The following is a 27,684-nucleotide window of genomic DNA, read 5'->3' as shown; positions in this document are numbered from 1 at the left end:
TCCAGTTTTAAAATGAGCTTATGTAAAATATTTTTTTTTAAAAAGGTGAGAAATAAAAAAATTCTTGACACCAGTGGAATAAAAAAAACGGGCTTTAAAACCAGTTTTTACTGTGAAGTAAAAAAAACAATGTGTCCTTTCAATGCGGTAAAAAAAAAAAAAAAAAAAAACAAGTCCTGGGAGGAGTTAAAAGTTTGTGCCTCCAGCTGCTCTTCGGACCACAACAAACCCGCAGCAGACGGAGGAAGAGCCGGAGTGTGTGATGAATGAGAGCCGGAGAACATCTCCAACCTCCGTCTCTCCTCTCATCCACACGATGCGGTGAATGCGTCGCTGTTGTTGACGATGAAACCAGGAAGAAGCTCGGATTTACTCAAACTTTCTGCAACTTTCCCTTCGAGTTTGGAGGAGCTGAGATGAAAGAGAGAGACTGAGGTTTTTGTTGCTGGTTGTTGTTTTTTTTTCTTCCACGGAACAAACAAGAGCGGTAAGGACGCGCCGGTTTCTGTTTCTCTGCTCCAAAAATGACATCAAAGAAGGTTTTATAAAAAAAAAAAAAAAAAAAAAAATCATCATAGTTTAGTGTGTATTAAAAACAGGAAAATACTCGTTAGATGCTTAAACGCGATTTTAAAATTACTCAAATGTTTGATTTTGGTTTTTGTGTGCAAAATGCAGCAGTTTTGTTATTTTTATATATTTTAATGTGTGTTTTTTTTTTTTACAATATTTCTAATGCTTGACCAGAATGGCAGCTGTGGTATTTCCTTCATTTTATTGTTTTTTATTATTTTTCCATCTTTTACTGTGGCATTATATATATTATATTTATGGACTGTTATTACAGATAACATTCATGGTGTGGGTCAAGGTGGAGCTCATTTTAACTATTAAATAATAGCAATTACATATTTATTGTATGTAAATAGATACATTTTTCATCTGAAATAAAACAAAATTAAATAGTAACTACAGATATAATATTTATTGTAAAAAGTACATGATTTGCCTTTTTAAAGCAGTATTAGTTACTAGAACTAAAACTACTCAGATTTTAAGAATGAAGAGAACAAGAAACCCCCAAAAAATATTTGTATCAAATATACCGATGACATCTTCTCAAATTATGTCGTATATTCTCAAGTATTTCTTTAATTTTGATCTCACTGAATTCAATATATTCAGAAAAGCATTACACCAATTTTACACTGTTAAGGTCAAGGAGACTGTGTTTGTGTTTGTACGCCGAGATATCGCCGCGATAAGTTTTGAGAGGTCTTCATATCTGCTGCATTAATCTCTACTTCCATGAACACACCTGACTCTCAGTGACTGATCAGTTTCCGGGCTGAGTGTATTGATCTTCTTTCTTCTGTCTTATCCTCCTGTGGTGCTGAACAATACTCCTGTTAAACACAATCACTGTTGCTTAATCTCTGGGCTGGTTAATTCATTAACTACAAAAGTGACATGTAAAAAAAAAAAAACCTCTAAAAAATATTAAATTTCTAATAATACAATCAGTAAATTGCCACTTTTTTTTGTTGTTGTTGTTGTTGCATTTTTTTGTTTCATAAACGACCCAAACGATTCATGAATGATCAGAAATCTGTGATTTCATGATGTTGTGTTCATGACTCTCACCTGACGGCCTGATCAGAGTGTGTGGTCCTTCAGGTGTGTGACGAAGCTGCTGTGTGTGTGTGTGTGTGTGTGTGTGTGTGTGTGTGTGTGTGTGTGTGTGTGTGTGTGTGTGTGTGTGTTTGCAGCGGAGGCCGGCGGTCGTCATGTCCCTGTGGATGATCCTCCCCGTCAGCCTGCCCGTCTTCACCATCACAGGAATCTGGGTCGTGTGAGTAGCTCCTGTCTGTTTTGAGGATTTTAAAAGTTTTTACATTTTTATTTAACAACTCAAAGACTCTCCGAACACTTAAAAAAAAAAAAAAAAAAAAAAAGTGATTTTTATCAAATTAGAAACGACAAATCAAACTGAAGAACCCTTTAACTCCCTCAGATGAGGTCACGTTTTGGCAGCAGGGATCACGATGACCTCTGTCGACTGTACAAAGTCAACGTGTCCTTTTTTGGAAGCTGTTTAATTCAGCGACTGTACAGAAGAGTTGTTGTTGGAATTCCTCCTTTGGTCTGGTCCTCTTGGCTCCGCCCCCATCCTCTTTGTTTGGAGAAAAAAAAATCAGTCACTTGGCTGCACGCAGCATTCACACATCTGCAGCTCCTCAAACGACAGCGGCTCACAATAAGAGCTGCTTTTATAGTGGAAACGAGCGAGCGGAACATCTGTCATACTACGAGCAGCAGCAACAGGTGGTGTTTCCTCCATCAGGCTCTACGGGGACATCTTAGAGGACTTGGACAGGACATCTATAGCAGCCTGTAAGGAAGCGGAACAATAATTATTTAGTTTTTGTCACCGCTGATACGTGAACATTTGTGATGTCACGGCGGACCTGAAACTGGAGCAGAGAAACATCAGATTTTGGGGTCAAACTCTGTGAATGTTCAACCGAGACCCTCGAAACGCTTCAGGAAGTCTCCGGCGATGAAGCCACGAGCCGGGCGAGGTGTTTCTGAGTGACGTTCACGTTTCAAGAGGGGGCGGAGCTTCACTGTCCGAGACCAAAGAAGGTGACGCGTCAGGAGGTCAGGAGACACCAGCTGGGTTTTCTTTGACGTTGGCGGTGGTTGTGTCACCGTTGAATTCGTCCCCCAGAGTCAGACTGTCAACACTGAGTTCCATTTGGACCTTCTGAGGCGTCTGAGGGGGAAAACATTCGCTGCGAACCACCTGAACTGTGGCGCCATGGCAACAGGGTTCTTTAAAAACAGCTACTATTCTGTAGTGGAAATCACTGCACAGGCTCAGGAACACATGGCCTCTACCTTCTACTTCTTTCTGTTCGCCAAAAGTTTGACCCCAAAATCTGATGTTTCTCTGCTCCAGTTTTCAGGTCCACGATGAAATCACAAATGTTTATTTGGATTTTTGACCAAAAGTGATGGATAATTTTGAGTCTTATTTGAGCTGGAGTGATGTCATTTCAGTCCACCGAGTAGTTGGTAAAATCTTCGTGCACAAAACCTCATCAGAGGAAAAACTTAAAGTCAGTAGGATTCATCCTCTGGGGAACACGAATACCTGCACAAAATTTCAGGGAAGTGTCTCCAGCAGTTTTTGAGATATTTGAGTTCGAAGCAGGCTGCTGTGTTGATTCCTCTGAACATTTTAAAATGTGTTTCATTTTAATTGTGTGTGTCTAATGATTTATCTAATGTTTAAAAAAAAACAAAAAAACAACAACAGCAGCTCCTCTGGCGTCACAGCAGGTTAAAATACAGCCAGCAGATGTATGACGGAGACGAGCCGCCTCAGTCTGTGGAAACAGTGATTCATAAGCGTTTTTGTTAGAGAAAAATACGCTGAACGGGCATTTATCTTGCTTTATGTGACGGTGCTTTCAAATACATTTCAATAAAAATTTAACTTTTAACAAAAATATTAAAGTCAGTCTGATCAACCCGATTCATGTCTTCCTGTTAAACTGATTCTCGTCTCCTGTAACTTTACAGATACGCGATGGCCCTCTACAACCAGCACGTCTGCCCGGTGCACAACTGGTACGACATACACACACACACACACACACACACACACACACACACACACACACACACACACACACACACACACACAAAACAACACGTGCTGTCAGTGATGCTGCTGATGTCTGTGAAAAATGAGGCCTATGCAGAAGTGCCTTAAGCTGCAATACCACTGAGTGCCACTAGAGGTCGGCTCCAAAAAAGCCTCCATAGACTCCCATTCAACTTCACCTGAAATTGTTAAGTCAACAATTTTTTTTCGAGTTTTCTCGGTGTTGTTAGCTAAAGTCACTCCTTCGTATTAGTTTTCTGGAGGTCCATCTGAAAATAATCCCTCATTCATTAGAAAAGAAGATTAAAGAAGACCTGTTTTTGGGGATGTGTCTGTTTGATTGACAGGCCTGTGGTGCAGTCAGGTTACAGCTATCGGTGGGCGGGACGTAGTATCGTCAGGTTTCCAATCCAATCAGTCAGATCCACCGCTGGCTCCGCCCCCCAGCTCGTCCAAATATGGTCACTTCCTGCTCCAAACCGCTCTGAACTAGCAAAGATGGCGACATATGTTTAATATTTTTCTGCTGTGAGACGCCTCATCAAGCAGAAAACAGCGACTTGATTGCAGCTTACAGATGTTACCTGTTAACCAGGTGAACAGTCAGAAACAGATCACATCACTACTGGTTTTCTGTTCAGATTCATTCAATTTGGAAACAAACAGAAAATATGAGTTTTGAAAAGTAGCCGGCTTTCTGTGGATGTACTTTAAAAGTTTGTTAATGTTTCTCAAAAACTGTGAATAATTACTCGTCGCAGCACACGTGTCCACTCTGAACGCTTTGAAAAGAGGAAGAAAGACAAAACAAACAGCATTTTCTCACCTTCAGCGTTTGTTTAGCAGCGATTAAGGAAGAGGTCGTTTTCGGCGGGTTTTTTATCGGACTCGGTGAAATGAAGCTCAAAGCGGAGATGAAGAATCCAAACGGACGCTTGAAAATGGGAAAAAGAGGAGGAACTGGTTATCTCGGATATCCAGGGACCTCTGAGGAATGTGAGGCCTCAACGTCGGATCCAAATCACCTGTCTGGCTCTGCAAGTTTCTGCACAGCTGGTTCAGAAAACACACAAATACACCAAAGTACATTAATAACAGTTCCAGTTATCTGAAACATCTCAGCACACATCTGTAAAACATCTGTATTACCCGCCGGTGTAAAGAGTTCCCACAGATACTTTAAGGGGAGTAGTTTTTATTTAATTTCCTCCTGCAGTTTCTGTGTGTCCAATTCTTTGAATAAGCGGTGATGGACTCTTCGTTTTATTCCTATAAAAAGGTTTAAGGAGGATAAAAGAGGATAAAAAAGAGGAAAAATTTGACCTTGAAGTCACATATAAAAAGAGAATATTAGAGGGCCGAGGAAAGAGCCTTGAGGAACTCCAGAAGTGAACTGGAATCACAGTTACTGCACAGAATTTCATATTAGAGATAACAATTCATCTAAAGCTGATACCTGATATTCTTATTTTATGCTTAAGTCGGTAAACTGTATAAATAAATTAAAAAAAACGCAGTAAAAGCAGTAAAATCTGTGTTTTACAAGTCGAATAGAATATCATAAACAAAATTTAAAAAAAATGAACCTGACAACTTGTTTGTAGTTTGAATTCTTTACCACCAGATTATGTAATGAAACGTTTGATACAGCTCACAGTAGTGTAATAAAAAACAACACATGCAGCGGAGACCTTTCACCTAAAAACTTTTTGGGGTTAATCTTCCACTGCAGTCGGCGTACAGTCGTGACGTCACGGCTGTGTAAAAAAAACATCATTAAGAACCTCTGAGGTGAAAATATAACTCGAAATGGGGATTAAATGTTAAATTTTGTGTGTGTGTGTGTGTGTGTGTGTGTGTGTGTGTGTGTTTCCAGGCTGTATAATGAGTCCTGTGCCGAGCAGCTTCCACTACAGAGAGGACCTGTGCTGTGCTGCACTCTGGACAACATCCCCCTCATCAGGTCAGTGAACGCACCTCTTCAAATATCAGTTCAATGACGTCTCCTGTTCCTGTACATGTTTGCGATCTGCCGTGAACCAAAAACAGCTGAATCAGTGACGACAGAGGGAGGAGATTCGTTCCAGAGTATCGTTTGAATACAATAATACCGACATGGTGCTCCGTCACATCGTTTGTGCGTAACAGGAGCAGCCTCTGAACTTTCTGACTGAACCGTTGTAGAGAATAACAAAGGGCCAAGAACGGAGCCTTGAGGCACTCCAAAAATCTCAATTAAAAGCTGTGAGATAAATGTAAAAAAAAAAAAAACTGCAGTAACACGACTTTAAGATGCAGAAAAGTCTAAACAGAAATGTGGTTTTAACATTGTAAACTCCTAACGAATCAATTAAGTCCTACAAGTAGAAGGTCAAACCGTCGCACAAGCTGCAGTTAGTGTTCAATAAAAAAATCAAGTAAAAAAGAAAGTTTGATGCAGTCTGACTGTTTTGTATTCTACGTCTGAAAAGGGCTCAATTTGATTGAGTTCAACTGATCCTTATAAAACTGGTGTCCAGACGGCACTTCGGTCTGTTTTTTTGCTGCGTCGGCTCCAGATAGATCGCAGTGATACTTGGTGAGCAGCTGCAGTGTTCAGTGTTGTGAGATAAGCCCACACTTGCCCGATTCAAGGATCTCAGTCGGGAGTGTGTGGGGGGCACCTCAACAGGAAGAGGAGCTTTTTGTTGAGAGTAGCGGATCCTTCAGTGCTCTTTGAAATGTCGCCACACTGAGTCGTGAAATGTAAACACGTATACCCCCCCCGACGACGATACGCAAGAGCGATGAATGAGGCGTTCAGGCTGCCGTCAAACGCGTCTCTCCGCCTCTTGTGGAAAAAAAAAAAACGTCTGTTATGATGTGGTTGGATAATATTTTTCATGCCGCTTTTGTTCCGCAGATAAAGATCGTTCTGTCCTCGAACCTCCCAGCGAGGGAGTTTCCAAGAAAATGCTGGCATTGGTTTTAATACCGCAGAGAAGTTAAAGGACACAATTAAGGCCTTTTTTAAAGGAATTTGTTCTAAAAGAAAAAAAAAAAAAAAAAAAAACAGGGCTAAGAACCAATGTGACCGAGAACAGGAGGTCATAGTTCAAACTGGCTGAGAAGAGAACACGACTCAACTTGCACTTTTCAGCCCACCTAGCCTGGAGGAAAACTAACTCCCCTCTTTTTTTTTTTTCTTTTTTTTTTCTGTTGCAGTAAATGCGGAACGCTGCCACCTGAAAGCTGCTTCTTCAGCCTCATATGCAGCACCGGATCCTTCATAGGTGAGTTAGTTCAGTCAGAAGTCCTTCGTGTTTATCTATCGTGCCTCCTGGCTGGTTGAACTGGACTCCTCAGGCTTGTTGTTTCAGCTGCAGCGACTCCAGCCGAGCCTCGGCTGCCAGGGTCCCGCCTCGGCCCTCAGTCTCAGGGAAAAGATTTTACTCTGTTTTAATGCCTTAACACGACCCAGGAGTGTTCACCCTCTGTTCTGCTGTAAAGCATCTATTTTGGAGCGGTTTAATCAGAGGTCGTTGCCCGGTGGTTGGTTTTCGTCCTCTGATTACCGTAGTGAGCTTTTGAGATTTTTTTTTTAATGGAGGCTCAAAGCCGGAGATATACTGTAACTCACTGTGAAATTCACGTTCTTCTCTTATTTCCTGCCTGCATCTGTTGAGAGCGGGAATGAAAAATGAGGCCAATGTGGACTTCCCTTTAGCTGCAATACCACCGAGTGCCACTAGGGGTCGGCTCCAAAAAGGCTCCATAGACTCCCATTCAACTTCTCTTATCAAATACGAAGTCAATTAATTTTTCCCACGAGTCACTGTGGTGTTGTTAGCTGAAGTCACTCCTTCTTACTGGTTTTTCTGGCGGTCCTTCTTAAAATAATCCCGTCTTCAATTATATATTAAGCTCAAAAAGCTGCTGTGTGTTTGATTGACAGGCCGGTGGTGCAGTCAAGGTTTCTGCTCTTTCCACTGCACTGTGTTTACAGGAATCCAGTACAATTTTAAAAAGGTGACGTGGAAACCTGCAAAAAAATTGAACAAAAATCCAGAAGTTGTAATTCATAACCTCAGTTCTCTGGTGCGCCCTCTGGTGGAACCCTTCGGTAACACGCTGAGGCCACAGCAAGCACGTCAGCAGCCCAAGTTCAGAACTGCTCAGAGTAAAAGCTGTGTGTTTGAGACTTAGAGTCGGCTGCACAAGACTGTCCCTCCAGGTTTTGCTGCTAAAGTTCATCTGAAGTGAACTTTGACCCCGAGTACGGCGCCCTCCGCGGCGCACGCTCAGCGGGATTCAGTTCGACTGTCGAGAGGAAACTTTTAAGCGTCTGAAGAAAAGTCAGTTTATGTCGAGCACGTCGTTGCACTCGTACACGTCTTGTTATTATAAACTGCCCTGACTGAAGCCGCCTCCCGGCTCTCGTCTCCGTGACCTCCCGCCGGTGAACACCTGGTTTTAACGAGTCCGTTAACCTGTCACCGGCTCAGTGCCGTTTCTCCGCCTGCCACTCTTCACCAGGACCCAGGACAGACTTCAAGTATTTACATTTCACTGTAAAACATCAGGAGAGCTTTTTTAATGCTGCTGTCAGTTGGTGCAGTTTTACACCTCGTTATCCATCGCTGGAGGGAATTCAGCCGACTTTAACTGAAGGGAGGTTTTTCAAGCTCTCAGGATCTGTCTCGAACTCGACGATCAGGTGACGTTCAGCATCTTAAAAGGCGACTAAAGGTTATTTTTCATTAGCAGAAAACGGTTTGAAATGTTTCGTCTTCATATTTCTCGTTTACGTCCGACAGTCGGGTGGAGTTCGGTCGTATTTTATCGAAACTCCAAACTATTATCAAATCATTTTTTAGGTCAATTTTCTAGAGCAAAAATCAGCAGAATGTCCATATATGGTCACTTCTGGCTCCAAAATATCAAAATGCCAAACTTGGAGGCTTCAGATATCCCTCCTGTCTATCAGAGCTGATCCCGATGTGAACAAAGGAAATCGAGATATCGTCCCATCCGAGAGATTATTTTTGCGTATCTACTTATGAAATGAGTGAAACGATCAACTTCCTGCTCTCAGAGCTCACACGCTGGAAGTTTCCTGAACATCAAACGCTGATATAAACAATACTGAGTTTATACTTGTTAGGGGGGGAGGGAGGGGGTTTGTTTAAGTCCGAGGTGTGGTGCGAGTGCACGTTAGAAGAATGGTAATTGTGTGATCAGACGGTCGATCCCTCGCTGAGACGCGGCAGATAAACCACACAACCCCCCGCCCCTAAAAAATAACAACGGCGTCTTATCGCCGCGTCCTCTCGAGCATCAAACGGCGCCGCGCTGCACTCGACCGGCAGGATGGCGAAAACAGTTTGTTAGTGCGACGAGCTCCAGATGGAAAGCGTCGGGTGGGAGGGAAGACGCGAGGAATCTGCTCACGTTGCGGAGATCTGCAGCCTCAGCAGAAAAAAAACCCGATTTCTCCAGCTTCACATCAGCAGAGATGAAGTGCAATCTCGCCATTATTTGCATTAAATTCCAAATCTATAAAACATCTTCGTTTTTAGATCATTTTGTGAAGGAAGACTCCACAAAAACAACTTCAACAGGGACAATTGATAAAGGAGGGAAATCAGAGCTGCCCTGAGCTCCATGCACAGAAACTAGAAGATGCAGAGTCGGACAGTTGGACAGAAAGACGAAAACTGACTCAAAGATCCATTATTGCAGATTTAATGATGAAATGTATTAAAAAAATAAATAAATAAATAAAAACTTGACCTCCTCGTCTGAGATGTTACACACTGCCAACCGAGAGTTTAAATGTAAATATAAACCCACAGAAACGTGCAGAAATCAAGTCGTGGCGTATTTCAGCCTGAGAGGCGACGCGCAGGGCAAAGAAGACACCGGACTGAAGGACGGTTTTTCCTCTCAATTTAGAGAAATTAAAGTGCTTCAGCCAAAACAGTGAAAGTGTGTCGAGACAGCAGAGATCCCGCCTCCGTTTGTTGACGTTTTTTTTGAGTAAAGAAAGATGCTGATTGGAGGGCAGCGGTGTGGTTTTTCTTGGGTTCACAGAAATGATCTCCTTCAGACTGTAAACACAGTTCGTGGTGAAGAGACGAGTTCCCGGCAGAGAAAAAACACAACGTGGTGATCCAACTGCTCCTCTTTGTGCCGACGTGATGTTCTTTTTTTTTTCTTTCACTGCAGTGATGCTGATCGGCCTGCTGCGCTACGCCCACGTGATCGAGAAGCACCAGAACTGTGTCCTGAACACGGCCGGCCTCTCCACCGGCTGGATCTGTGCCGCCGGGCTCATTATGGTGGGAAACTTCCAGGTAATGACAAAAAAAAAAGTCACTCATTCTTCATTATTAGAGTCACTGTTAAGAGTAGATGTCCAGTCATGTGGTGAAAAACAATATAAAACTTTTATTTTAAAAGTCTGTAGAGTTTCTGCTGCTGTGCTTTTATTTTGAAGGATGTACGTTTCTCCCCGTGACCAAAGCTAACGTTGGTCACATCGGCAGTTTTGCAGTCATTTGATAAAACTACTGTCCTGCACCAGCACATTTGCTGGTTGGTTTCTGAGTCTCTTGGTCAAATATAATGAAGATGTTGAGGAGCACTTCAAGTGCCCTGATTTTAATAGTTTTTAAAAAATGTCATACATGTATATTAATTTTAAAGGCGACAGGAAGAGAAAATTGGTTTTATGGCACCGAAACGTTCCAAGCGACACAATCAGTCTTACGCAATCATATTCTAATAAGAAAATAAATAAAACTGCCCCTTCTGCAAAAACGCTGCACTTTCAAAATAAAAGTTACATAATTTCCCAGCGAGATCGCAGTTTAATCGGCCTCCGGTCATTGTGCTGTTGGTATCTTTGAAAGTGAACGCTCCACCCGACAGGAAAAGCTTTTCCTCTTATCCCCATCAGCGGTGCACATGAAGTTCTTAACTTCTTCTATCATCTCCATAAATAAAAAATAAAGTTTATCAGTGAGCAACCTGCAGCGCCATCGGAGCCGCGGCGGCTCCCTTTGATGCAGCCTCTGGAAAACACAAATATAAATCCAGTTTTTACGACTCCATTCTTATTTAAACCCGGTAAAACGACCCGAGTTATGGACGCTGTTATGTCTCCAAACACCGCAAAGGAATCGACCTCCTCTCTCCTGCTGTCTTTCACCACTTTGTAGACCTTCCAAGGAAATGATCTTTGATGTTGTGTTTTTGTTCCTGCGTGGAAGCCGTCCGACAGCAATCTTAAAACGACAGATATTATTTTGGGCTGCGTGTTCCTGCCCAGTTCAAACGAAGGACGCGCTCTCCGTGATGCAAGTCCCCCCTCTTATTTTGAAAATCTCCCTTCTGTTCTGACTCGTAACGACTCGGCTGTCACCTGTTTGAGTTTTGAAGGGCGTACGTTTCTCCCCGCGACGCGGCTCGCGTGCGTGTAGCGGTTTGCTGCCCACGTTGTCGTGATGACCAAAAGCTAGCGTTGGTCACATCGGCAGTTTTGCTGTCATTTGAGTTCGGATTTGATAAACCGAATGGGACCAAAGGGAAATTAATAAATAAAAAATATTACTTTAAATCTCGTGATGAAGTCCCTCTCTTATTTTGAAAATCTCCCTTCTGTTCTGACTCGTAACGACTCGGCTGTCACCCGTTTCATCTGCAGCACGTGTACGAACGCGTGTATTTATTTGTTTTACAGTAGATACAGGAACATACTTCAGGTGCAGAAAAACTTTGACTCTCGTGATTTGGGTTTCTGAATCAGTGGAAAGAAAAATGTCCTCAAATGCACCACTAATTTTCAGGTACTTCTACTTTGTCAGAGGGTAATATTTGTTTTTATCCAGTGCGTCTGTTTAACAGCTGTAATTTACTGCAGATTTTTTACATACAACACACATGATCTCAGTATGTGGTGCACAGTTACACATGAAGGAACAGGACGCCCTCACAAATCCTCACGACCAGCTTCACCTGTCGTTCAAAAATGCCGTACTTTGCCTTCTCTGTGTTTTAACGTGTCGCAGCATGTGTTTTTTTTGTTTTTTTTAAAGATGGCTCGATCCCATCAGACATCAGTTATCAGCTGATCTAAATGAAACAGCTGTTTGTAGTCTTATCGTATGAATACAACATTTTTTTTAATGAACTTTTAAACCTGCCACATTTGATTTTTGACACTTTTGCTGCAGCAGAAATAAGTAATGCTGACATCATTACCAGCTGATCCGAGACTGGACGGGAACTGGATGGATTTGACATCATTGAGCAGCGCTACTGTCTGATCTCCTGTGATTAAAGTGCCAGTGGGCCATTTCACAGCTACTGGTTACGTTATCAGTTTGTTCAGCTAGTTTAGTTTGTTCGATTGTGACTTTATTTTGAAATTAATTCTTGCAACGTGTGCAGGCTGCCGAAGGTCAGAGCTGCAGGGAGTCTCACATTTCTGCCGCTCCGTCCGGACACATCTGGGCCCCTCGAGAGTCTTTCATCCATCTCAGCCAGCAGCAATTAAGAGGCGGCCCACCGCTCCGCGCTCTGATTGGCTGCGTTGATGGGCCCCCTCCTCCCTGTCCTTCCTTACATAACGGACCTCAGTGTTGGACTCGGAGTGTAAACATGGCGTCCCGATCTAGCGTAGAAACGTGATAAACAGCCGCTCTTGTTTACATCCTGGAGACGGAGGCGTGTGATGGTTCTCCAGAATGCAGCCATCGTTCTGCATCAGGTTCATCACGTTCTCCTTCACTAACATCTTGTTTACTGAGGCTTGTTTTTAGGCTCTTATTCAAAACTGCGTCATATAAATCATCCGTCTACAACCTGATTAAAATGATCGTTTATTTTATAAGTGCAAGAAAGAAAAAAAAAGTGAGGATGACTTGTTTTGTCCAAACAGAAGTTGAAAAGCCAAAAAGAGAAAAAAGCAGGAAAGCATCAACTGTAGAGATGTTTTGTTGATAAAAAATGACTTAAATGATGGATTGATAAAAAGAATAGTTGCTGGCTCGTTTCCTCTGGATCCACACATCCATCATCTGACTAATTGTTTCCGCTCTAGATGCGATTTTTCAGTGGAAAAAGTTTGTTTTTCTCAAGTGTAAATATTCTTGTTGATTACCGACGACTCTTGTGATTCAGAAATGTTGGTTTCTTTGCTGTAGTTTGTGGTTTTGGATGGAAAGTGAATGGATGCAGCCTGATTAAAAACAAAAAACAACAACTGAAGAGCGCACAGATTCTATTTGTAGAATAAACCACACAAATAATAACCTGTAATTAAACAGCTGTGCTTTTTTTTCTCCCATAATACACCTCTGTCATGTCCATGCTCAGGATGAGTCACTGTTACACCAGCTGCGGCAGTTTCAGTGTGTGTGTGTGTGTGTGTGTGTGTGTGTGTGTGTGTGTGTGTGTGTGTGTGTGTGTGTGTGTGTGTGTGTGACACTGGCTGACAGCAGCAGGTGATGTTGGGTTCAGGCTGACACCGGCTCGTCTGTTTCAGGCGATGATGGAGCTGATGGAGATGATGGAGATGATGCGGTCAGCGTTTTGTAAATCGGCATCATTACGGATTGTTGCCGCGCTGCTGTTCATCAGAGGATGTTTGAACGTTGATTACTCAGACTGACCGGTCGGCGTGAACTCTCCGTGTTCGTGCTTTGTTTTGTTCCCACGAGAAAATTATGCTCAGGTGTAAAAGAAAGGAATTATTTTGCTTCTGATATTTTGAAAGCTGAACTTCTGTTTTCGAAGGTTTTTGGAGGATACAGACTTTTATCAAGTATTTTAGTGACGTAACTGTTTTGTAAAAGAAAAAGAAGAAAGCCTTTCATCGGTGGCAGAGCGATACTCAGGAGCGACAGCTATCTTGTGTAAACAAGAGAAACAATCAATGGATCTCTGGTTTGTGTAACGAGAACAAGCGAGAGTCTCAGTGAGCTCAATGCTGAAGGCCACATGCTAACATGAAGCTGCCAATACTAATAAAAAAATTAACTTACTTTAAGGTTTAACCTCTGGGGAACATGAACGTCTGTCATGAATGGTCATGGGCTATAAATCCAACAATTATTAAGAGCATCGTGCTTTAAAACTACAAATGTAAACCTCACGCTGGCTTCAGGGGACCATTAAATTCAGTAGGATTCATCCTCTGGGGAACACGAATGTTCTATTCGATCTGCCGCCAACGTCCACTGAGTAGTGTTTTCGTGCGGTTGTGTTTTTTTCCCAGGTGGATTTTGCCAAAGTGCTCCACTACGTCGGGGCCGGAGTGACGTTCCCCTCCAGCATGCTGTTCGTGTGTCTCCAGTCGGCTCTGACCTACCGGCTGGCCATGACCCAGGACGAGTACCGGGTCGGCCACCTGCGAGCGGGGATGGCGCTGCTGGCGCTCGTCGCCCTGGTGCTCAGTATCCTTCACGCTAATCTCGGTTTCTACTCGCACCGTGGCTGGTTGTGCTGGCAGTTTATTTATGAATGAAATACACCCGTCGTCTAGGCAACAACAACAACAAAACAAAACTGCTTTGTTTGCTTTGGGACTTTTAAGATGCGAGACCCTTTAAATTTTAGCTAGAAATAAGTGAGTCATTTCAAAGAGACTCCGCCCCCTCAGCAGCAGCGGTTGTTGTTGAAGAAGAAATCATTGTTTTTTTATAAAAAGATATTTAAGTCCACCGGTGTGTTAATGTTCACTTACTTCTTGGCTGAGTTTGTTGGTCTGACGGAGACCAGCTGTCCGTCCACAGGTTCAGAGGTCATGGATGTAAGATGGCGTTACGGGGCCCCCTGCTGGACAGAAAACAGTCTTGCATCCAAAATGTCTGGTTTTTCTTGCTTTGTCTGTCCAAATGAAATTAAAGACAAGATTTCCTGACCCCATCGAGTCTTTTAAGAGGATTTTGTTACCGGTTTTATTTGTTTGTTAGAGTATCTCCTTTATTTTAAAGAAAACAACTGAATAAACAAATCAGGGATGTCAGATGCAGAAGTTTCCCACCGTTACAGTAACCGACTTACCTGCTCGGTTTTGCGTTACCTGAGAAAAAAAGAAAGAAGATCCGAGTTTCTCCGATGTGAATCTTCGGGTTGTTATTGTCGTATTTGTTGGGATTTATGTTCTCGTGTTCACATACAGAAGAGTTTTGGAAAATCATGTAAAAGTTTAAACTACAAAAGGAAACACTTCATCGGTGGGCCTGAATATTTTAGTTGAGAGGGCCAGCTTTGGTCCACAGGCTGCTATTTTACTACCACTGAGATAAACCAATCGTAAAAAGGACCAGTGTGTAGTCTCATAGTAATGTTTTTGATGAGTGTAAAACTACCTGAAACTAAGAATAGTGGAGAGGATGTAGATGTTTTGGTTCTGTGTGTGTGTGTGTGTGTGTGTGTGCATGTGTTACTGACCTCCTGCTGTGCCTCCAGTTCTTCTCCTTGACCCTCCGACCAGGTGGAGTTTTCTTCTGCCAGGAGAGCTTCGCCCTGCAGCACACCTCCGCCATCTTCGAGTGGATCTACTGCACGCTCATCATGCTCTTCTACGGGACGTTCGCCTTCGAGTTCGGGGACATGTCGGGGGACACCCTCATAGTCCTCTCCAGGGGAGGAGGAGGAAGAGGAGAAGGAGGAGGAGGAGGGGGGGTGAAGGGCTTCTCAGCCTCCGAGCACAAGGGGGAGGTGGGCGGAGGGAGTGGCCACCACCAGCCAGAGAGTCTGTCCATCCTGTAGCCGAACACACAGGACCATGAACTGGGGGGGGGGGGGGCGGCTGGAAGCCGCATCCTGCATTATTACCATGATCACTACTGCACGTAGCCACGGCAACAAAAGCTGCTCTTCTCAGCAGAGACCAAAGACTTGACAAGACTGCTTCTGTAGAAGTACAGAGGCCACGCTGCAAAGCACTGCACAGCATCACACAGAAGTGCCTTTCTGCACACGCACACACTCACACACACACACACACACACACACACACACACACACACACACACACACACACACCATGTTTGTTTTTAGTTGTTGTTATGCAATAGTCCCGCTCTTGAATCCGAGCGTCCTGAAAGTGTCTCAGAAGTCTCTCCGTTGGCGTTCAGACGCTCCGACGTCGAGCCCTCGTAATTGTTTTTACTCAGGAAGTTTTGTTACATCAGCTTTACCTCAGGAGAAAGGTGAAGTTTTCCACGAAGAAAAAAAACACAAAAAAACCTTCGGACAATAGGTGGACGTGACCGTGTACCAAGAGACTTTGTTTTATTTAAGCTGTTTGTTTAAAAAAAAAAAAAAAAAAAAAAACCGTGGAGGAGTTTTAAATGTTTGAATCCTGCAGTTCAACATGTGAAGACCAAAGATTTTTCTGCAACTCTTCGTGTTGCTCAAACAGTCGTCTCATATTTCCCCCGATAAGCTCTGATCTGTTGTATATTTTGTTGACTTCTTACAGCTTTAATGGGACCAAACTGTAACAGAAGGAAGTATTCATGCCGCGTTTGAACATATAGAGAAATATTTTTTTTTTTTTTTTTTTAAAGAAATAATATTCAGTAATGTATAAATTCACAGAGCAAAAGAAATAAAGCAAATAGGACAAAAAAATGATTTCCTGATTTCATGGTTTTCATTCAAACACACTGTTGTGAGGAAATGAAGCATCTGCAGGTCTTGAAAGAAAATTTTACTTTTTTTTTTTTTAAACACATTTTTATCATGAAGGTTGAAGACAACAAAACAAAAAGTAGCTGCAGGTTACAGGATTGATTTAAAGAACAAAAGTGTCATCCGGCATACAGATTGATAAGAATGTGGATTATTCTTAAGACGTCACAGTGGTTCAGAAATGTCTAAACGAACATAAAGCATGGCTGTTCTTCCCTTCAGATTTGGTCACTCGCTTTCGTTCTGCACAGAAAAGCTGCTTTAAGTGTGAAACAAACCGCCTGCAGGTGACTGAACTTCTCACTAGTGTTTCAGGTTTTCAGGTCGCCCATCGGGGGGCGACAAACCCATAAATTACAGATGAAACCCGTCGAACTCAAACCTGCTGCGGACCAGAGATCACGTGCACCTCATACCGGCCCATCCCTCCGCCGGACCGCCCCTCTGAGCACCGGCAGCTGCCCTCCTCTTACTGGATTACAGGAGCACGAGGACAGCTGTCTATAAATCACACACACACACACACTCTCTTCTCTCACACACACACACACACACACACACACACACACACACACACACACACACACACACTAGAAGTTGAGGTTCTTTGGGACCTCCCAGGGGAATTCCTTCCGTCCGAAGTGTCCGTAGCAGGCGGTCTTCTGGTAGATGGGTCTCTTCAGGTCCAGGTCTCTGCAGCACAGTCAAGATGAATCCAAGTACGGGATAATAATAATAATAATAATAATAATAATAATAATAATAATACTGCACATAATATCAGTGAGCTCCTGACCTGACGATGACTCCCGGTCGGAGGTCGAAGTTCTTATTGACGATCTGCAGCAGCTCCTTCTCGCTCCGCCGAGACGAGCCGTAGGTGAACAGGGAGATGGACAGCGGGTGGGCGACTCCGATGGCGTACGCCACCTGTTGACACACACGCATGCGCACACACACACGCACACGCGCACACACACACACACACACACACACACACACACACACACACACACACACACACACACACACACTCACATTTATTTCAACCACGTGGCTGAAATAGTCAGTCAGGTTCAAATTAAATCAACATTTGAGTCCATGTGATTATTTGAAGTCTGTTATTCCATTAGATACATCTCTCGTGTAAACTTATATTTTTCTGATTTGAGCAAATCCACTTTAATGCCATAGAATAGAACATAAAACGTATTTATATCAGGAAGTCTGGATGTCCTTCTGTGTGTCGAAACTCTGGTGCTTTTTTTTTTTTCATTTTTCACCTTTAAACCGGATCGACACCGAACGTCCCAGAAGCCCTTCGTGTGTCCGGTCTCACCTGCACCAGCACCCTGCTGCACAGCCGGGCCTTCACCAGAGACTTGGCCACCCAGCGGGCTGCGTAGGCGGCCGAGCGGTCCACCTTGGTGTAGTCCTTCCCGGAGAAGGCGCCGCCGCCGTGCGCCCCCCAGCCGCCGTACGTGTCCACGATGATCTTCCTTCCCGTCACTCCCGCGTCGCCCTGACGGAGATTTAGAGTCACACTAAATGCTCACGGCGCTCAGGAGCAGCAAGGCCGCCATCAAAAATCTGATTTAAGCTGATGTGACTGAAGAAATGGGCAAGCTGTATAAATAGAAACGCTAGAAGGTGGACTTCTGCTTGGAAAAAAATTACATAAATGTGTTGATTTAAATCTAAAGTTAAAAATCATCGTCCAAAAACGTACAAAATTTAAAGATTTTAAGGTTTCAGTGCCATAAAACGGAGAAAAACAAGCTTTTACATCTCGGAGAAGAGGAAGTTCATCATGAACACACTGAGAACGGAGCATTAAGCCCCTCCCCCCTCCGTGACCTCCTCGCGACCTTTACCTGAGGGCCCCCGATCACGAAACGCCCGCTGGGCTGCAGGTGGTACACGGTGTTCTCGTCCAGGTACCGAGCGGGGACCACGGCCCGGATCACCTTCTCCTTCAGCACCTTCTTCTGCTCCTCCAGACTCACGTCGTCGTCGTGCTGCACCGAGACCACCACGGTGTGGACGCGGTTCGGGATCACGGCGCCGTTCTCCTGGGTGTAATGAACCGTCACCTGCAGGAGGGGAGCAGCAAACAAATATCCTCGAACTTTTCCCCGTTATATTAGATTAGAAAAGAGCAAGTTTGGTTGATTTAGACACGGAGACACTTTGAACCAGAGGAGCTGACGTCAGGGACGACCTGCCCGCCGATCCCACCTGCGTCTTGGAGTCCGGCCGCAGCCAGGGAACCGTCCCGTCCCGCCTCAGCTCGGCCATCTTGGCGTTGAGTTTGTGTGCGAGGACCACGGTGAGGGGCATACACTCCTCGGTCTCGTCGGTGGCGTAGCCGAACATCAGACCCTGGTCTCCGGCTCCGATGTCGCTCTCCGGCCGATCGATGTGGACTCCCTGAGCGATGTCGGGTGACTGCTGCTCCAGGGCCACCAGCACGTTGCACGTCTTGTAGTCGAAGCCTGAAACACAAGAGGCTCAAGGTCAAACTTGTGCGTGTTCACGAGGAGCTCCTCCTGCGCGACAGTTCAACATTTGCGCTCACCTTTGCCCGAGTCGTCGTACCCGATGTGTTGGATGATCTCTCTCACCACCTTCTGGTAGTCCACGCTGGCCCGGGACGTGATCTCCCCGCACAGCAGCACCATGCCGGTCTTACACACCGTCTCTGTTTCACCACACGGCAGGTCTTAAGACTTTCTGAGCACCTTAACATCATTTTTTTTTTTTAATCACAACTTCTTGTATATTTTTTTTTTTTATCTGAGGTATAGTTGTTTGCAAAGTGTTGTTGTGTCAGTATGAAGTCTCAAGTTTTACATTTCTCTACTTTTACATTGGCGGATTCACAAAGGTCAGTTTTTAACGATATGAGCTCTTTTCATTCTACAAACCAGGCGCCTACGTTACCCACAATGCAACTCGAACACCGACAGTTACTGCTGGAGATTCAGGTGTCCAACTGTTCTTGCAAATAAACAAACTTCCTGGTAATCCTGTATGTTTTTAAATGAATTCACAATAGGGTGATCCCCCCCACTGGTCTGTTTATTTTGTGTTGCTGCCCCCTGCTGGACGGACACGCACACTGCTACCCACCACAGGCCACTTTGGCGTCGGGGTCCTGCCTCAGATGAGCGTCGAGCACAGCGTCGCTGATCTGATCGCAGATCTTATCTGGAAGACAGGAAGAGGATTTATATCTGCTGCACATGTCGGATTCCTCGTGTGGGCGGAGCCTGCAAATATCTGGTTTCACTGCTCCACGGGAGCACCGCGCCTCCGTCCCGTCCCGTCCCGAGTTACGGGACTATGAATAGCCACCGGGACGCTGTAACTCCATCGGATCATCAACGCGCCGCCGCACTGAAACCTCGACGCCATGTCACATGAGAATATTCAACTTTTTAACTCCGCATGCTTCCAAAATATGAGGCACAAAAATCTCCTTTTTTAAAGTCTACTGAGAAAAATACTCCAACCTGTTTTCAATTCAAATCAACTTGTTTCAAACTCCAAACACATTTCTTCAAGATGATTTACATTAAAAAAAAAACAAACAAGTCAGTTTGACAACTTCATTTGCTTTTTTTTTTTATCTTTGCTTTTTTTTTTTTTTTTACTTTAAACTGAATTATATTTATTTATTTGTTTGTACATTTTAGTTTCTTTTACTAGTCTGGATACACTTTTAAATGTTTACTTGTTATGTTTATCCTGTGTGATAGATGACGTTTCCTGACTGCCTCTCCACATAAAGCCTGATAGTTTTGTACTTCAGATACTGAATGAATGACTGAATGAATGAACTCCTGCAGTGCAGTAATTGATGTAACATTAGAAACTAGAATCTACGGTTGAGATCATCAAAGAATATTTTGCTCAACAGAGATAAACTTGTTAATTTATTTATCTCAAAGCCTCAACTGAAGAAATTGAAATTCATATCACCAAACTCAAATTTTCTGCCTTGAAATTTAATTTTATACTAACTCTCTTGCACTGTTTTTAAATCATATTTATTGTATCATAAAACTATATATTGCTTCTTTTGCTGTTATCTACGTGAAGTACACAGCATATTTCCTGCTTGTACCTAATTTAATGGTTTTCAAGTCTTTTTTCTTTCTCTCAGCTGCAGCTCCTCAACGAAAAACTGACTTCACACCAAGAAAACGATGTTTCCGTTGGAGTGAATAAACAGTTGTGGATTCAACGTCAACATCTGAAATGTATTGAACTTGTTTTCTGAGTTTCAGCTGACTCATCTGCTTTTCAAAAAGTGCAGCAAATAATTCTCATAAGTCGAACCAACTTAAAACTGATTTACAGCTACAACTTTCTTGACATGTCATGCAGCCAAAAGTGGCCGTTTTCTCTTTGGTACAGCACGAAATCCTGCTGAAAAACAAAGTGACATTAGAGAATCAGCGCCATGTGGCTCCACTCGGGCTCCTGCACATTCCTCAGAGTCATCGCTGAAACATCAGTTATTAAAGCTGCAGCACGCGGGGTCGAGTCCTCCACTCACCAGGGTGTCCCTCGCCCACGGACTCGGAGGTAAACATGAAGGAGCCGTCGTGCTCGTGGCTCGCGTCCACGGTGCCGTTCATTGTTGCGTCCCTGTGGAAGCAGACGGGACCGATGAGTGAGCGGCAGCTCCGGTTCAGGTCGTGTGTTTCTTGGAAAAACTGTGTGACCGAGTCGGGCAGGTTGTGTCTGATCAGGCAGAGCAGCCGGATAACTCTGCACTATAAAAGGCAAAGACAACACACGCATGGGTGTGGGTGTGAGGGTGGGCGTGAGGGGTGGGTGGGTGGGTAACCATGTGAACCGGCGGGTCAGTCCATTCAAGGGGCCTAGAAGGGGAGGGTGGGATTGTGTGTGGGTTTTCATTTTTCTTTTTTTTGTTAACTCCTCCCGTGCTGAATTTTCCCACTTTGACTCACCGGGTTGAAAATCCCTCCAACAGATCAAGACTTCATCAAAGAGTGACGCTGAAGCTCCTCCAGCGACTCATTCATGCCTGCTCTTTGTTTCTTTGTACCTGGGGGCCCCCGAGGTCCCCCGACTGTGGGTCCACCCTCGTGGTGGTGGTGGTGGTGGAGGTGGTGGGGAGGGGGGGTGGCGCTGTGTACACAGGAGCCGCCTGCCAAAGGGACGTTTCCACTTCACGAGGCAGAGCTCAGGCACACGCAGATGATGATGATGTGGGAGAGATGAAGAAGAAAAACCATGAATGAGTTATTTAGAAATAGACGTATAAAAGTCTCCCCAGCCTCACGACACGCTACAAACAACACATGCAGATCTTTTTCTGCTTCATTTCTATCATTTTGAACGTGTTTGTGTTCTTTAGTGTCTCTGTGTTTCTTTTTGTCGTTGTTTTGAGTCATTTTTTAGTCAGATTTAGTATTTTCATTTGTTCATTTTGCATTTTTTTGCCACAGTTCTGTCTCCTGGTTGTTTTGCATCTTGTTATGCTCTTTTAGCATCTCTGGTCTTTTTGAGGTAGTTTTGTATGTCACTGTTCAGACCAAAACACTGACAGTAATTGGTAACTGTTGATGTAAATGAGCAGTAATTGCAGCTCTGTAGTGTTTCAACATACAGTCCCGCTAGCTAACGATGTGTTTATCTTTGTTTGTTGGTGGTATGAAGGACGCGTTACCTGAAAGGAGCCTAAAACTAACTCCAAGTAGAGTCGAGGCCCGACGGCGATGTGCTCCGGGATCAGAACGAACACCGCATAGTGAATCCTGAACAAAGGGGTCAGGAGGAGGGTGGAGCAGAGGAGCGTCCTGCAGGGGGCAGCAGAGAGCCGGAGAGGAAGGTCAGGAGGAAGAGGAGGAGGAGGAGGAGGAAACAGGGAAAGTCTCACCTGAAGACTCGAGTCTCGCGTTGGTTCTCGTGTGGCCTTCGTCTTCTGAACGATGATCCTGCTGATGTTCAGGAAGATCACGAGGTTCAACTGCGTCATCTGCATATATTTGCATGGATTTAAAAATTAAAAGAGTCTTTTTTGTGTGCATGTTTTAAATCATTGAATGCATTTATACGTGCTGTTTTTGACCTGACTGGTTGTCGCAGCCTGCGGATGTCACGCAAAGATGCTGCTTCATCATCCTGTGTATGTCTGACAGATGTTTATTACATATGTATACATTAAATATAGTTTTCTGTCACATCTTTTCAAGGACAAAGTGTGATTTCTACATTTTTCTGTCTGCTCAGCATCAAATTAAAGCCGTGAAGACCAAAACCAACTCTGAATCATTTTCCTCAAAAATAAATGAGACACAATATTTGGAAACTATTCTCAAATATTTATGTGTGAAGGAAGAACAGTGTCAACCTTAGAAATATTCACAAATATTGAAAATTCACAAACCAAATAAGTTGTTTTAGAAGCCGAGAGCTCCCAATGGAAGCAAACTTGGAACTATTTTAATCATTTAATCTTTCTGAAATATGTTTATTATGATGATGTGATGTTTTAAACCAAACGTGTTTGTTTTCATTGGAGTTTGATGTCGTTCCTGTCCCATAAATACAGGATGCAGACGGACATCTGAACATAAACGGAGGGCAAACGGGCAGAAGACATTCTCACAAAGATACAGAGCAGGACAGGGATCTTGATTACCCACCATGAGCGGCTCTCCAGGTCGTCCCAACACCTGCAACACACACACACACGCACACACACACACACACACACACACACACACACACACCGTTATAAAACACGAATACACGGAGGAAAAGACTGCAGATTCTGGAGATGAGGTTTCACCTGTTTACTGAGGCGTTGACATGTTTTGAATCAGGACTCATGCAGGTTAAAGTGTTCGGTGTCTGTGGTCTCACTGTGGACGCCGTGCAGCGGTCCATGCTGTTGTCTGTAAACAACACTGCATCTTTGATGAACACAGCGAGACTTCTGAGCATGAAGCTGGTGAACAGGTGGAGGTGGATGTAGTTGCGTGTGCAGAGCAGCTTCCTGAAAGGAAGCAGGAAAACATCCGACAGGTTCGTTTTTCGCCTTTTATTCTGAAATTTCATCTTAATTTTGAGGATTTTCATCATTTGAAGAGGATTTTTTTTTTCTTCTCGTGTCTGAACCGACCTGAAACAGCAGAAAAGCAGCACGGCGACGAGCAGAGCAGCCAGAGACGCTCCGTATTCAACGCTGTACATCAGCTTCACAGTATCAAAGTAGGTTTTCTGGAGCAAAACGTAAAAATATTCATCAGTCACGACCATAAAGAACGAGAAAAAAAAAAAAAAAAGGAGATTTAGATGAGGAGAAAAACCTTTTGAAGAAGCGGGATGGACCGCAGTAACAGCTGGTGAAGCTTTGAGTCTGACGTACCTCCTTCCACACCTCGTCCTCCTGCTCGTCCTCCTGCTCGTCCTCCTCGTAGCGACAGGCCGTGTAGTACGGCGGGCTCGGTTCACTCCATCCCGCCGCCGTGCACCTCCTGGTGATCAGCGCTGGGGAGGACCGGTTTTTAAAAAGGAGGCTGAAAGTGTCCAAACTGCAGATGTACAACCTCCATGTTTTCCCGTCTTTCAGTCTTATTATTGTTATCCAGTCATTTTTAATTTTTTAATATTGCTACTATTTTTTTCACGATTTAGACCATCTTATAGCGAGATTACGAGCCACGGCTCAGTTTTAAAGTTTGTATAATGAGAGGACGTGTAAATAAAGTAAAAAATTTTTTTTTTAAAACAGCAGCTTTAAAATAGAAAAAAAAAATGTCTTTCTGAAATATCATGTTTTTACAGAAGCTGGACTTCAGAAATGTTTTGTTTTTGCAGATGATGATGATGATGATGATGATAGAAATGTTCACCTGGAGGAGTTTCAGGCTTCAGCAGCAGCGGAGGACAGCGGGCGGAGACGACCCGTCCCTCAGAGGCGGTCGGCCAGCAGCTGACTCCGTCACACAACCTGAAACCCTCGCAGGTCATCGTCTTCTCCTTCGGCTCGTTCACACTCTGTTTATTCTGCTGGAAGGAACGGACAACCTGCAGGTTTATTACCGCCCCGGTGGAGCGATGATGCCGCGGCGGCCGTCTTCATCTTGAGTTTACACTCGTTTTCTTTCTTCAGCAGATGGAAGATGATGGAACAATCTGGATGAGTTGAACCGACCTGACGGAGGAATGAAAAAAGATTCACGCTGGTTTATTGAACCTGGAATTCCCACATCTGAGATTAAACACGCATGATGTTAGTTACAGTCCGTGAAGGATAAATTCCTCCTGAATTATTTAAATATTTGTCTAAACTTGACCCAAAAAAAGAACATAAATGAGTTTAATATTTTTGTTAGGTGACATTAATGTTAATAAAGTTGTAAACTTACCGTGCATGTTGTGATGATGAGGACGTAAACGACGGCAGTCAGAGAGAAGTCCGTGGATTCGGTCATTTTAAAGATGAAACCTTATGAAATGTAAAACCGCTTTCTGTTTCTCGGTGTGATATCATCATCATCATCATCATCATCATCATCATCATCATCTGCCCTCAGCAGCAGTTGTCATGTAATATTCAACACAGAAACAGAAACAACATGCTGTGAGATTCAAAACAAGATCAAACGAATGCAGCAGAGACGTAACTCTGAGAACTTTACAGCTTTATCCTCAAAGTCGTTTCAAATTCTTCTTTTAATTTTTAACTCTTAATAATTACATAGTGGTGTTACAGAAGCCTGGATATTCAAACAGTCCAGGTTATTATATGAAAAAAGAAATGATGCAGCAGTGACTGAATACACATGAATGAGGCAGCAACAGCTCCCTCTAGTGTTTCATCCCTGAACGTCATGAATTTTCAGCTTCAATGATTTTTCAGTGCTACATTTTTTTTTTTTAAAGCGAAACAATAGCTCAAAATCTAAAGTTTACATTTTGAAATCATTTTTTGGTGAAGTCGGTAAAGAGCATCTGCTCAATGTGTTCACACTGTTGAGAGGTGAATATTGTTGAGAACTATACAAGTAATAATCAAATGCTGCTTCCGGGTCTTTTAAAAGGAAGAAGATGTTTGTGTTGGTTTTCAAGTCTTTGGGCAACGATTGTAAAGACGAGCGTAGAAGTACGAGCACGACGTCCCACATTTTGATTGGTTCTAGTTTTGAAAAGTAAACAGCGCAGGACAGATGTTGGAGATTTATCACGAGGCCGTTGGATGTTGATGCTGCTTCCAGAACTTCGGTGGCTCCAAATGTCACCTTTAGTTGTCAGATAAACAGGAAGTAAACATACTCCTGTTGATTTTTCAGGGCTCGGGAATGAGAGTTATTCAACAGTAATCCAGGGGAACCGTCCTGATTCGGATAAACCCTGTTACGCAACACTTTCTCCCTCAGCAGATGGTGCGTGAGTCTTCATCTATTTAACTATTTAGCAGACAGAGAGGCCTGGAGACATCCCGGAGACATCCCAGAGACATCCCGGAGACATCCCGGAGATATCCCGGAGACATCCAGGAGACATCCCAGAGACATCCTGGAGACATCCCGGAGGACTCCTGACTGACATGTGAAGCTCTTTTAGCTCATCGGGGTCATTTTTATTTAATCATTTTTATTGTATTTATTTGTTTTAATATTTCTTTCCTTCCTATTATCTCATAAAATGATTGCCTTTTAATGTTTTTGCTTTCTTGCTTCATAACATTTTGATTCTTTGTGTGCATCCATCTTAAAATGTTTTCCTGTGGTTTTAATACTTTAAGTACAAATTTGAGACGCACACATCACTTAACACTTCGACTCTACAACAGTTCAGAGGGACATATTGTGCTTTATTAATATTTAAGTGACTCTAGAAATTAGCATTTTATGTAGAAAACATGATAATCTGAGCTTTTGCCTATAAAAAAGTATTTCAGCGTGTTAATTTACGTAATTACAGAATGAAAACTTGTACAAACTTGTTCAATTTGAAGTGTTCACCTGTAGGCTGAAGATAATTAGGTTCCATATGTAGGGATCTCATTGTGCCACTGGCTATAGAGATTAATCGATCAGATGACAGATGAATTAAAACTATTTGGGAAAGAAAAAAAAAATTGTTTTGTTATTTCGCCGGTATAAAATGGAGGTCGAAAGAAGAAATGTTGCTTCTTTGGAAGAATTGTATTTTTGGAAGTGAAACGTCGTCCTTCAGCCTCAGACCACACGAGGCTTTTAAAAAGGTGGGCGGGGATCCCACGGCAGCACCTGGCCCACAGTGATCTCCCACCACAGGATGAAACCAAAGCATCTTCTGCCACACAAGCTGGCGGCAGCTGTTGCCCCGGGCACATTTCCAAAAACAGAAGAAGGACAGAGGGCACAAAGAGTCCCGTCTTGCCAACGCGTTCAGAAACACATCTGACCGTCAATAATCCCGCCGCTGTTTTTTCCACCAGAGCCGAACGGCTTCTCGACTTGGTGTAAAAGTTGGCACCCGGCGTGTGATGGCGAGAGGCCACGGGGAGGCCGGTGGGAGGCCGGTGGGAGAGGAGTGACACAAGGGCGCACTGTTTAGTCCTGCGGGCCTCCAGCGCTTTACGTGCCAAAGACTCGACCTTTGTGTGCCGACCGCACCGATCTGTTACTGGAGCTTCTGCTCCGTCCGGCCTTTCCAAACTGTTCAACCCCTTCAAGTCTGCATCTGACCACAATGTGGCGCTACAGTGAAGGGTCTGAATACGTCTGCCATTTTTTATTTTTTAATAAATTTGCAAAAATGTAAAAAAAAAAATTTAGTTATCCACAATAAAGTGCGCAAAAGGGGAGCAGATCTGAATACTTTAGAAAGTGACTGTTGTGTCAAAAATAACTTTACAACAAAATGTTCCTACAAAGAACAAGTAATCTTGTCACGTATTTTCTTGTTTCTGCCTGATTTTATTTTCCTTTGTTTTGCATTGTTTTAATCCTGGAAATATCATGTAAAGCCCTTTGTGATTTGGTTTTAAAAAGAGCTGTATAAATGAAGTTTATTATTATAATTATACATTATTATAAGAATAAAAGACTTGGAGTGGATAAAATCTCCAAAGTCACAGAAAAATGCCCTCATTGGTTTATAGACTCCAAAACATGGTGTCCATATAGTTTTTGACAACTCGGCATACAAAATATATTCCAAATGTGTTTCTTTACAGTTCAAATTGTGACTTTTAAACCTTACATAAAATGTTTAAATCGTAGCGGTGTGATGAATTACCACGTCGGAGCTTCATTGGGTCTGTTTTTTTAAAACAGTTTTTCATGTGACCC

At 43.4% G+C, this 27,684-nt stretch overlaps 3 protein-coding genes across 4 annotated transcripts; 1 reads left to right on the top strand and 2 right to left on the bottom strand.

Annotated features, from left to right (window-relative positions):
• Positions 1-222: 222 nt before the first annotated feature.
• Positions 223-16,231, top strand: LOC138204656 (transmembrane protein 150A-like). 2 transcript variants are annotated; one of them, XM_069160054.1, is made up of 8 exons: positions 223-487; positions 1,770-1,852; positions 3,589-3,636; positions 5,550-5,636; positions 6,878-6,945; positions 9,881-10,008; positions 13,935-14,112; positions 15,156-16,231. In XM_069160054.1, exons 2-8 carry the CDS (start codon positions 1,788-1,790, stop codon positions 15,431-15,433), a joined length of 852 nt encoding a protein of 283 aa, XP_069016155.1. In that variant the 5' UTR covers positions 223-487; positions 1,770-1,787; the 3' UTR covers positions 15,434-16,231. The 2 variants fall into 2 exon arrangements, with proteins under 2 accessions (XP_069016155.1, XP_069016154.1); XM_069160053.1 differs by lacking the exons at positions 223-487; positions 1,770-1,852 and adding an exon at positions 1,869-2,394.
• Positions 16,232-16,366: 135 nt separating this feature from the next.
• Positions 16,367-21,550, bottom strand: LOC138204655 (S-adenosylmethionine synthase). The gene is made up of 9 exons (XM_069160052.1): positions 21,343-21,550; positions 20,925-21,016; positions 19,493-19,570; positions 18,939-19,061; positions 18,599-18,855; positions 18,235-18,453; positions 17,700-17,882; positions 17,157-17,290; positions 16,367-17,053 (listed from the first exon to the last, which is right to left on the bottom strand). Exons 2-9 carry the CDS (start codon positions 21,004-21,006, stop codon positions 16,951-16,953), a joined length of 1,179 nt encoding a protein of 392 aa, XP_069016153.1. The 5' UTR covers positions 21,007-21,016; positions 21,343-21,550; the 3' UTR covers positions 16,367-16,950.
• Positions 21,551-22,003: 453 nt separating this feature from the next.
• Positions 22,004-27,294, bottom strand: LOC138204657 (secretin receptor-like). Its single transcript, XM_069160055.1, has 9 exons — positions 26,371-27,294; positions 24,772-24,851; positions 24,256-24,557; positions 23,769-23,890; positions 23,523-23,620; positions 23,190-23,396; positions 23,007-23,073; positions 22,275-22,364; positions 22,004-22,194 (listed from the first exon to the last, which is right to left on the bottom strand). Exons 3-9 carry the CDS (start codon positions 24,371-24,373, stop codon positions 22,012-22,014), a joined length of 885 nt encoding a protein of 294 aa, XP_069016156.1. The 5' UTR covers positions 24,374-24,557; positions 24,772-24,851; positions 26,371-27,294; the 3' UTR covers positions 22,004-22,011.
• Positions 27,295-27,684: the final 390 nt, after the last annotated feature.

The sequence above is a fragment of the Embiotoca jacksoni genome, unplaced genomic scaffold, assembly GCF_022577435.1.
Source record: "Embiotoca jacksoni isolate LCO1_2020_lvr unplaced genomic scaffold, fEmbJac1.0.p SCAF_26, whole genome shotgun sequence".
Classification (NCBI taxonomy): Eukaryota; Metazoa; Chordata; class Actinopteri; family Embiotocidae; genus Embiotoca; species Embiotoca jacksoni.
This window is presented reverse-complemented; position numbering and strand designations above follow the sequence as displayed.